Below are 12,674 nucleotides of genomic sequence, written 5' to 3' on the forward strand. Positions count from 1 at the left end.
CTTCGTCACTTTTACGCCAAACATATACTCGGCAATCAGTTCCAATCACGATTTGACTTTCATCAGACAAAATAACCTTTTTCCATTCACTGTTTACCGACCATGTCCTTTTCTCCATGCACCATCTCACCCGCTTAACTCTGTTCTCACTTCGGACCCGGATTTTTTTCTTACATACGCATCTCTTGTAACCACTTTGCCTCAAACAACGCCAAACTGTTTTCTTAGATACATGAACATCATTATTTTCATTATATTTTACTGTGACATCAGATAGAATCAACTTTCGATCAACTCGTACCTGTCGCGTGAGCTTCCTCGCACTTCGAACATTAATGGACTTCCTCCGACCACTTCGGTGTTGATTTTCTACGTTCCCTTGCCTTCTAAATTTTTTCCAGACACTATAAACTGTTGACTTTGGAATATTTAACATTCTACCAATTTCCCCATAACTTATACCCTTTTTGACCAATGTGATGATGTTTTCTTTACAACCAGTGCTCAGTTCAGACGATTTGCGACCCATTGTTAAAAATCTCCAAATATCTTTGTTTACAATTGACTAGCAGACGAAAAAAAATTATGACGTAAGTTATGACTATCTACTTACCTATATTTAACGGTGCACACTGAAAAAAGTGTCAAAACAACAAAAGACCGGAAAGAAAAATACTAATTTTCAGACTGACGTTCGCGTCGGCCATTACCGTGCGAATACTTTTGTCCAAGGTCTGTAGTTCATGTGAGAATATTTCACACAGACATCACTAAAGTAACTAGCATTGTCAGTCTGATCAACCACGTTCAAGTCAGCATTAATCCCTGACTGCTGATAAACAAAGCTTTACTTTATATTAACTGGGCAGTCTTGGGATCACGTTGAAGGAAGTTTAAAATGCATCTAATGCAGCATTTTTTTTTTATTTTCGAGAGCATGCAAGAAATTGTCAGATACATGTGAGAAGGGGTTTCTTTTTTGTGTCAGAAGTTGTCCCACACTCTTGTCTGATATATCATTGCGATAGGAATATACATGTAAAGATAAAAACTTCAAGTAAATTGATACTGTACATCGTTGCACTTTTACACGTACTGCAGCTGGTCACAATAATTAGGTAAATTAGATTTTCTTAAAACACAGGGATAAGGAGAACATAAAGGGGGGATTTCAAGGTCACATTATAATATTGATTTCACCTTGGCGCATACCATGCATAAAACTAGGGGAGTAATATGATTGATTGATTGTATATTATCTAACTTCCCTCTCGAGGATTTTTATTAATATGGAGACGTCAAAATTGTCCGTGAAGGTGTACATCGTTTAGACCTATGCTCGGAGCTTGCGGCCTTTGAGCAGGGAGGGATCATTATCGTGCTACACTTGCTGTGTCACGGGACCTCTGTTTTTGCGGTCTCATCATAAGGACCATCCAATTTAGTCGCCTCTTACAACAAGCAATAGGTACCGGGGAACTATTGTAACCCGGATCACCACGGGGTGAGAGAAAGAGTGTTTTGATTTGAAAAGACATTATATATGATCAGTGACGGATTTAAGGGGTGGGGGCGCAGCCGTCTCCCCCATACATGTCCATGACCGAGTGTAATGTCGATATCGACGGCATCGACAATATTGTGTCGATATCGTTTCGATATCAACCACATGGACTTTTGTAATTGACTGAGATTTGTGAAATAATTAATATTGAAAATTTACCACAGACTATCATGTCGATATCGACGATATTGGCAATATCAGTTCGATATCGTGTCGATATCGATAGTTGTATGGATTTTATTGTTGAAGTCAATCATCATAAATGACGCTGGGTACTTTGTTGATATCCACAAAACTGTTCCAATAGTGTATCGATGTCGATCGTGTTTCGTGAATTTATTAAGGATTTTGTCCGAGGTTCATGCAGACACTCCAAACAATGTATCTATAATCATAAGCACAATTTTAAAGAAAGACAGCAGCAAAAAACTTCATAACCAACTGCTTACCAATCCTGATTCGATATCGACATGATATCGTCGATATCGACCATATCGACAGTGATAGAAACTTAATCAATTTAAAATGCTTAAACACATGCACATCTATAAAAAAAGTGGCAAGGATGGTCACAAAAAAATTATAAATACCATGGTTCGATATCGACATGATATTGTCGATATCGACAGCAAGGGATACTTTGTTAATGCAAATTACCTAAACATCTGCACAATTATCAAAATGATGCAGGCAAGGACATGCACAACTATTTGTTTTACAATCATAATTCGATATCGACACGATATACAGACAAACAATAATGAAGAAATATAGTTGGTAAAATGTCACAACAAAATCTTGAAACGGTAACGATTCGATATCGATACGATATCATCGGTATCGACGATATCGACAGTAAGGGAGACTCATTTAGTGCAACATAGCGAAATTTATACAGAAGTGTAAAGAAATATAGTAGTTAGGACAGTCATAACGAATTGTTTAACAATATTGATTAGAAATCGATTTGATATCATCGATATCGACGATATCGACATAACACCATGTCTTGGACAAGGCGGCCCTCAGAACCATTGCCTCATAAAGGTACACCCCAACCGCAACTCCTGGATCCGCTTCTGATGATTATGTATTGTATTCTAATGTTTATTGACCAAGAACCATGCAGTTCATATAAGACATGTGACAAGAATACATTTTAAACTATTGTAACTGCCGCGTTGACCTAGATATAGAGCGTTCGTGCCCCGCATGCGGAAGGTCGGGGTTCGAATACCAGCCACGACAGACCTAAGTCGTTAAAACGGGTAGTGAAAGTTTCATCGCTAAACGCTCGGAATCAGGTGTTAATGTCACGGGTCCTCGGAGATGACGTTATTTTTTAAACAGATGTCCCATGTCACAGTAGGGTGGCACGCTAAAGAACCTTCACTACTCAATGACCGTAAGCGCCGATCATAGCCCCAAATTTGAAGCCCTTCACCGGCCTTGGTGACGTCTTCATATGAGTGGAAAATTCTCGAGACGTTAAACAAGATACAATCAATCAACTATTGCAAATGACTACATACACTGTATGTGACAGACTCAATCTCAACAGATCCTAATCGCATCAATGCATTGGCAGGCTCTCCCTTCAATGACCTTCTGATTGCCATCATGATCGCTTCCTTAGAGTGTCCTTCCTTCATTAAACATGTGACCTCATAACGCCAAAGCTCGTAAGATGTCTCACCCTTCCCATGACCAGCAAATGTTGAGATGCGTATGGGCTGTTTATAAGGCAAATGGTACTCTCCTATCTCCTTATGTGTATGAACTGAATGCTCTGTCTTAACTGCACTCGATTCGGCTACTGGTACCTCTGCACCTACCAAGGATGACATCCATTGTATTAGATCCTCAGGTGTATCTGCCTTGGGTTTCACTTTCATAGCTGAGAGAGTCTTAACTAGTTGCTCAATCTCTTCTTTGGACATAGTGTTTGCTGGGGCTTCTGCTGTTGGGTCCTTATCCGTAGACATGGTTCGAATATGGTTTGGTAAACAACAATGTTTAACAATTTTAAGTAATATGCTATATAAAACATGAATACTATAATTTCACATAATTACTGATGTACAACCAATATACGATTATAGCATTACATGGGTGATCTATATCAAGGGAGATAACTCTATACCTGTATACATCACATATTGAATCTCCCAAGTCCTATAGATTTTAACTTCATCATAAAACTTTACAATGATTATCATTATAATATGTATTAACATTATTAATTATTGAATTAAATAAAAACCATATGGTGAGCATACCATTCTATGGGAATAGGCTCGAGTGAACAATATTTACAGACGACACCAAACTGGTCTGATCTATAAATTAATTATGATATCTACAATATCTTGTAGGTCATAAAACATACTTTTACTTTAAAATAATATCACAGTGAGACGAATCATATACATTACTATCACAGATATTTACATTATATAAGTCTCACTCTCACTGATCATTTATTCCAGGAATGTGGCAACAAAAGGAATTTTATGCAAAATTACAGATTTAACATTTAGTAAAGGAATTATAGAATAGATTAGCATTAGTAATAAATTATTAACTTACCATTCAAGAGGAAAAATGTCGGGTCTATGTCTAATTGTCAAAATATGTCAGATCTACTGAAATCAACTCTCTTCTTCAAAAACTGAATAAAGACTGACAACAAAGAACAGAACTCTTGGAGGGAAAATCTCCAAGACCAATCCAATGACATAAGACAAACTAAAACACCAATGAAATTAAAAGACACAAGGGACATTTGGCCAAAATATAATTATATACCCCAAGCCATTACACTGGGAAAGTGACCAAATTTATATGCTTGACTGCATGTTTAAATTACATTACCTTGCCTAAGCATTTTATTCAATGAACCGATTCTTTATACGTATACCCATCATATCATACAATATACATGTATAATATGAGTCTGTCACATGTACAATACACTGGAATTATCATCTTACTACTATATATACTTCACATAACAATATATATACATATGTACATGTATGAAGAGACAAATCTGCAAATTTTCCGTCTCACCATTTCCCAGCGATATTGAGTGTTCCAGTGAATTTACATGCCCTGTAAAGGGTTTATGGGGTGTACACCAGAAAGTGTACACCTTTGCTCTTGATTACGGAATGATGTAGACATTGTGCTCGGTATAGACAAATCAAACGTCCCTTAGTATTTTAAAAGTGGAAGTACACGTGCATTGGTAATACAAATATGTGTTCTATTAACTCAGGGGGGGGGGGTATTGTGTACCCCTATCTCTATATGTAGACTGACATAACTATTCATTTTATTTCAAGCTCGAAGGACCGTCATGGAGTTACGATAATTTTTTTAACGTAACTTAAGTTAAGGTATTTGATATAACGGATAATGATCGTAAATTAAGGTTATGATGAAATAAACTTGCGAAGTTGAGTAAAACTCATCCCTGATCCCACCTCTGGTGTGTCCAGGGGTCGGTGTTTGTCCAACTATCTATTTTGTAGTGCTTATAGTAGTTATGATGTTCATCACTGTTCATTATCTTCACCATTCAAACAATAGGGATCTAGTTATCATATTTTATGGAATATTTCACCGCAAATTGCAAGCGATGCAGCTGGTAAAAAAGGAAAATCAAAATGGCGGCATGATATACTTTGTTAATGGTTTGTGTACAGAAAGACATTTTTATTATATATATTCGAAACGTCGAGTGCTTGTGGTACATTTAAAAAGAACACTGTGAATCTGTGATTGTTCTCGGGAAGATTTAAACACCACTGTAAATCGAGATGGTTAACTCGGACGCGATTGGTAATACGGATGCAGTTATGCAGAATTGGTTTCATGTTGTATATTTTGTTATAACTTACTACCACCCGTACGCGTAATTAAACAGAATCACAACATGACATTGTAATATCCCAGTGTCAACCATACATCAGCATCCTGTTTCAAACCAGTGTTATCATAACGTAGAAATGATAGATTGTATGACAGCGAGTTGTACACAATATCATTGTTTTAGATAAAAATAACAATATACTAAAAATATATATTTGTAATAACAAAAATGTGTTGATTCAAGCGGCAAAGAACGACCGCAAATATTTGGTTACATTTCAATGACTGCATGAAATTTCAATTTTAAAAGAGCACAGGTATCAATGATGCAGACCGTGTGCATGTATAGGCTACGCTCAAAACACTCATCCTTACACAACCCCTGTCTCAATATAGGCTACACTCACAACACACACTCTTACATAACCCCTGTCTAAATACAGACTACACTCACCACATGCACGCTTACATAACATCTGTTTCAATATAGACTGCTCTAACAGTATGTACTCTGATAAAGCTCCCATAACAAGGAATATGCATGTCTATACATTTGATACTAAACTTCAAATTATTGAATTTTATCTAAAATATAAAACCTGCTGGATTTTTGTATATGATAAGAATTTATCAAATCAAAGTAACCAAACACTTTTCACTGTGGTTTGCTACCACTGAACAAATTGTAAATGATGGTTGGTTTAAATTTCAGTTTTAAACGATGTGGCGTTTAAACTGCTCTGCGTTAAGGCATGGTGTACGTTTAGTTGCTTTTGCCATTGCCATTAAACTTTCTTACCCCCTTAACTTAATTAAATACATACAGTCATAAGTAATATGTTCCCATTTTTAAAATTGCGCTAAGCATGATAATAAACATTGATTCCTGTGAGAAAAAAACATTTTCTAATGATGTAAAAGATATTGATTCTTTTCGAGTAATTGAACATAGGTCACCATTTCATATACGTAAACAAAATATATCTGTGTGATATATCTAACGTAACTCTTATTTAACAATGACACTTCACACGTTGAATCTTATTATAATCAAATTAATAAAACGTGAAGTGAGGTACATGAATTCATGGAATTCTCCGAGGGATTTAGAATAACTAAATATATGTAATGTTTCTTGTGGTTTGCATTTACATTTATATAAAAACTATTTAAATTTATAATTCTTTCTTTCTTTGTCTCATTCTACCCAATATCTATCAACTGTTATATGTAGGTTCGTCAGTGCATATATCTCTCTTTTGTGACAATTTGATTAAAATCCATAAACAGAGTGGTTGACCTTGACCACTCACACATATCACCTCCTTTTAGGATGTAATTCCTCCTTAAAATCACAGTGAAATTACCATTCTGTGTAAAAAAATAAATGATTGTTCAATTTTACCTTGGATCGGTTATGGAATGAACTATCAATTGATCACAGGGTATCATTAGAAATGGGATTTTGTACCTTCATGTTGTTTTATTCAGTAAACGTTCCTGAGGAGGTAATAAAATGGGACATTGATGCAAGACGGAGATATGTAAAAAGTAGTAAAGAACAAGGACGAAAGAAACTGTACTGTGCTAGAGGTATGCTTGTTGGATGCGCAGGCGCAGGAAAAACAACACTTCTTAGAAAGATGCAGAACAGAGAGACACCAGATGAAGACCGACCCACGGAGACAACTGTGGGTCTGGAGGTCCATGAGGATTTGTTTGAAATAGAATCTGGCACACTGAAAAGTAGGCTGTTGTTTTTCTTTTAATTTGTAAGGATTGAAATAAGAATTTCTCTACAAATATGTTGTTTTTCATTACATTATTTTTATCGGTACACGGTGTTCCGAAATGTATCGTTTGGAAAGTATCTATTAGTATACCTTGAATACACTCATTCAATGAAACTTGTATTTCAGATTACAAAGGAAACTCTTCAGTATTCCACAGTGATAAACAGCTGATAAGCATGACAGATTTTGCGGGACAAGTGGCGTACTATGCCTGTCATCAGGTTTACCTGTCCAGAAGAGCGTTCTATATGTTAGTCGTTGACATGTCCAAAAATCTGGAAGAGAAAGTTCACGAGCACAACAAGGATCGTCACGACCCAATTGGATCCTTATTTCACAACTGGACCTATGATGGTACTTCTTTATATCACGCATTGAACGAAAACTCTCAAATCAAGTTGACTGGTTTTTTTAGTTTGCAGTTGAGTTGTACATGTACAGTGTGGTATATGCTTTCTGTTCACAATTTTGTTCATAGTTTTGGGTCAATATTCCTCTACTGGACAGATCTGGGTACTCCTTCATATCGCACTTTGAAAACAAAAATCAGTTACTTTGGTTAGTTTTAATATTTGCCATTGGGATTTAACAGCCTTCCCTGTTCGCCCACAGTGTGCAACATTTCAGAATCATTTCATTAAATGCTTTCAAAACTTTCAGAATGCCATCTGGTATAAAATGTTGAGTCCCTGCTTCATTTTTGTTTAAGTTGAATGTCACATGCCATGAGTGGGTCATGGAGGTTTTTTTTTCACAAAGATATGTTTACAAAATTCTTTATTCATTTTTTGTATTTCAATGAAACGATATGTTTCCAAGTTACGTTTTTGCCCTACTGCCGTAAACTCAGGAGACCTATTGCAACTCCGTTTCTTTTCTACAACTGTACATGTGTAAAACAAAAACTAAATGCAAAGTGATGTAGAGCAGTCGGACTTCTACCAAACTTGTTAATTTCATGATCTCCTTTGAGCGTACACAGTGTGATAAAAGGATGCTATATAAATATGGTATTATTATTATCTCTAGAGGAGAGGTTTTGTCTCGGTTTAGTGAATAAAATATTTATGTGTAAAATAGCTTTATTACTTTTGAGACTAAATTGAAAGTAAATGGATGTTTACAATGAGCAGATAGCCCTTTACCAAAATTGTAATTTTCTTGGTCCCAGGGATAGAAATTCTGGTCACAGGGTGGGACCAAATATATGGTTTAAAGCACCTTTGGGACATAGGGTTTTAAGTTTTAGGACTCCTGCACCATGGGATCTTCGGGACGGGGCAAAATTTGACAAATGTTCAAACATCTTCTCTGCAACATGGGCAATCTATGTGTAAAAAAAAACTAAATGCATAGTAATTTAAAGTAGGAAGGCCTCTACCATAACGGTAAATGTTATGATCCCGGGGTAGATGTTCTGACTTGAAGGTGGGACCAAACTTGATATATAGTATTCCACTTCCAATATTTCATAGCAATATTCCATTATCATAAGTATATGGTGTTTATATCCTTCAACTGATTCGACACGCAAGAGGTTGTTCTTGGTATGATCAGTTTTTAAATTGAGGCAGATTACTGGCATTCACGGATCACTGGATGTGGGAGGAGCTTATCCATGGTCGTTGTTATTTACCCGGATTCTACCCGACAAATGATCTTGTCACCTGATCACATCCCTGGTGTGTCAGGGATCTGTGTTTGCCCAACTATATATTTTATTTTGCTGATAGGACTTTTGAGATTACCATTGTTCGTTATCTTCAACCTTCATCGGGTTGCTGTTTATACTTTTCATATACACAGGAAGTGTCTCAGGTTATCACATTGTTTTCTATAAACAACGATTTATAAATACGTATGATGAATATTTTTTAGGACATTACCTATCAGAGATTTGCGATTTTTTTTAATTTTAGATTTAATATTCATAGAGCCCTGTATATTACGTGTATAAATATATACTGTCTATTTACAATTCAATAACTGCCAACTATGTTCCATGTAGAGAAGGTTTACAGGACCCCGGACTTGGCGGACGACGCAGTTTAATATTAGTTTCCTCCTTGTTCCATTTGACTGCCCGAGAAACCTCTCTCATCTGATATCCATATTGAGGGCGCGTATTACGCTCTATGTAGCTGCTGTCTTGCCACATTCCACGATGGCACAACATGTTCCAAAACTTCTTGCACATGGTTTTTCTGTTTTTAGCCGGTCTACGGTTTTCTGCCAGACAGGGTTGGATAAACATGCCGGGCAGTCGTGATGTTCGGGGACGGGAGGAATAAGTACATCAAGTAACGTAGGTGTGTCTGGAGTGTACCCCCCCCCCCCTCTCTCTCTCTACTTCCGAGTTTGTAGCCCAGTTCCATCCGTTATATGCAAATAACACCAATATCGCCGTTGATACTTTCAGAAATATTTTGGAGGTCATTATCCTTCGATGAGGAAAACGGAGATTGTTCAACTAGTTGTAATTTTTATACGTCCGTATCATGGCATTGCGCTGTCCGTGCGGCTGACTGGCTGGCAGACTGGCTGGTTGGCTGTCCGTTCGTCCGAGGTCATGTTTGCCGGACTTTTTCAGTATCTGAAATTTGGTCAAAATATCTCCCTCAAGAATTGTAAGAGTGAGTTTGCGATTTAGTTGGATTGATCCATAGTTGAGGACAATATGGAGATCAAACAGTTTAGCGGAGTTTTTTTTTTTCGTTACAGATACACATATTGCCCTGACATTTACACATACGCATCCTCTCAGAGAAATACAAGTTCAGTTTGTATTTGAGCTGGATTTACTCGTCCGTCTGTGATCTACATTAGGACTAAAAGTAGGTCAAACAGTTTTCCGGGCTTTTTCCATTACGGATACAGATATTGCGTTGAGATTTAATCACCAGCTCCCTCACAGTTCAGTTTACATTTCAGCTGGATTAGTGTTTCCTTTGCCTACTTTTCGCTAAAATAGGCCACACAGTTTTCCAGACTTGTTTTCATTATAAATACAGATATTGTTCTCATATTTAGCCAGAGGCTTTCTCATGGAGAAATATAAGTTCAGTTTGTATTTCAGCTGCGTTGTTGCATTATGACCTACCTTTAGGCTAAAAATAGATCAACCAATTTCCCAGTGTGATATATAGCCAAATACTTCCTATCGGAGGAATACAATGTAATAGTTCAGTTTGGATTTCAGCTAGATTGGTCCATCCTTAACCTACTGTTGAGCTAAAATAGGTCAAGCAGTTGCCGGGACTTTTCTCATTATGGATACTGATATTTCTTTAATATTTAGTCAAAGACTTCCTATCGAAGGGATACAAGTGCAGTTAGCATTTCAGCTCGATCGGTGCACTATGATCTACTTTTGGGGTAGGATAGGTTAAACAGTTTTCCAGAATTTTTTTGTTCAGTATGGTTACAAGTATTACTATGAAATTATGTCACAATTTAATTCTCAGTGAAATACATAATCAGTTTACATTACAACTTAATTGGTACCCCAAGACCTACTTAAGGGCTAAAATTAGATCAAATAGTTTCCTGGACGTATCATCAGAAATAGATAGTGCACTGCTATTTTGTAACAACCTCCCTCTCAGAGAAATACATAATAACTTCACATATCAGATGAACGGGTGCACCATGGCCGAATTTAAGGCTTTTTTATTCAGAATATGTATTGTATCAATTCAGAGTGCACAATATGATTCCAGGTTAATTTCCGTTGTCCAACGGGAGTATATTGTACTGTTGGCGGTACACTTGTTCCATGGTGTCACTAATCGTTTTCTAATTATGTAATTATTCAGCAATTATAATTTAATGTAATTAGGCACTGTACATTTAGATGAAAATTACTTCTGTTTGATAATATCAAGAAGCTATCAAGTTAATCTTAGGCAATTGTTTTGAAATTGGAATTACGAAAAATTACTGTGGTGGACGAGTCAACAGGGTGGGGCCAAAATGGTCATTGGTCAAAGGTACATATATGAGAAACTGATCATTTGTAACTCCTTGTTGATAACTACCATCTAATTCTTTTCAAATCTGGTATGAAGCATCTTAGGGACATATTTTGTACATTTTAGGACTCATGTACCCCTGAGACCTGAGGGGCGGATTTAAAAAACCCACAATTTGATCAATTTGAACAAATGTTCTCTAAAATCTGATATGTTTAAGGCAAACTAAATGCATAGTGAATTAGAGAAGAAAGACATTTACCAAATTGTAAATAGCATGATCCCTAGTGTATAAGCAGTTTCAAGATATTTAAGTTTTAAGGAGACATCTTGTTTGATACTGTCGCTGAATATTACAATTTGGTTTAGATTTTCATAATAGGATTTTTTTTTAGATTCCGTAGCCCTTGGGACCAGTGATACTTTAATATGCTGACGACCAGTTAGGCCTGTGGGCCTCTCGTCTGTATTGCAATGAAACATCATGTTTCCAAGTTCCGGTGTTTTGTTTTTTGTTTTGTTTTTTTTTTGCCTTATTTGATTGATCAGTGTTTGTTATCTTGACATATTTCCGTGTATATAGACCACGACATAGACGTGGTTGGCGTAGTAGTGTTATATGATAGTCGAAAATAACAATGCTTGGATTTGCATATGCAAGGTGAAGATGACGAACAGTGATCAATCTCATAACTCCTACATATCCATTGTTTGAATAAAATAATTTAGTTGTCAAAAATTTTAATTTTCAATATTTTACTTTTTAGACTACATCGTCTTCTGGCTTCAGTGCATAAAAACTTACTGCGATGTCGGGAAAAGGCAAATCAGTGGTAGAGAAACAGAAAGAGAGAATAGTGCTCCAGTGATTCTCATCGCATCACACAAAGATGAGGCTGATTCGGTAACTTAACAGATAATACATCAATATATTGTTTTATCAATGGCCTGTTCTTTATTTCTATCAAGTTTTGAACGTTCTAGTTAAGGTAAATCGTAAATTAATGATTTGCATGTGCATTTACGAAGGTTGTCCCATAAATTCATGGATAATGATTTCTTGATAAATGAAAACTTGAATAAGTCTGAAATTTTCAGCAAGTTGTATTTCATTTCGCTATCTCTTTACACGATATACATGTGGATAGAATTATAATGTCATTATACTAGAACCCGCGCACGGTTTCGTCATATGGCGAACGACCTTCACCTTCCCATCACACACCACCCCCACCTTAAAAACAAATCAAAGACAAAACAAAACAAAAACAACAATCATGATTGTGTTCGAAAATACTAAAGTAAACTTTCAAGAATGAATTAAATGAAAGACATCAATTCTGTGTCACTATCTATTGTAATTTTATTTTAAGTATTTCAAGACAAGTCAGTTTTGAGTTGCCTGAGAACTTGAAATACGATAATGATTAACATAACAGACCGAAATTGGCAACGTTTGATACGGTGCAC

At 36.3% G+C, this 12,674-nt stretch overlaps 2 protein-coding genes across 2 annotated transcripts in view; both read left to right on the forward strand.

Annotated features, from left to right (window-relative positions):
* The window catches only part of LOC125673012 (uncharacterized), a 1,263,960-nt gene that overhangs the window by 993,609 nt on the left and 257,677 nt on the right, over positions 1–12,674 (forward strand). The window lies entirely within an intron of this gene.
* LOC130052939 (uncharacterized) overlaps positions 1–12,674 on the forward strand; it is a 63,900-nt gene that overhangs the window by 42,742 nt on the left and 8,484 nt on the right. The window contains exons 4-6 of the mRNA XM_056159227.1: positions 6,932–7,186; positions 7,360–7,587; positions 11,972–12,108. Of these exons, the coding sequence (XP_056015202.1) occupies positions 6,932–7,186; positions 7,360–7,587; positions 11,972–12,108 (620 nt within the window). The remainder of the gene's footprint in view (positions 1–6,931; positions 7,187–7,359; positions 7,588–11,971; positions 12,109–12,674) is intronic.

The sequence above is a fragment of the Ostrea edulis genome, chromosome 3 (genome assembly GCF_947568905.1).
Source record: "Ostrea edulis chromosome 3, xbOstEdul1.1, whole genome shotgun sequence".
NCBI lineage: Eukaryota > Metazoa > Mollusca > Bivalvia > Ostreida > Ostreidae > Ostrea > Ostrea edulis.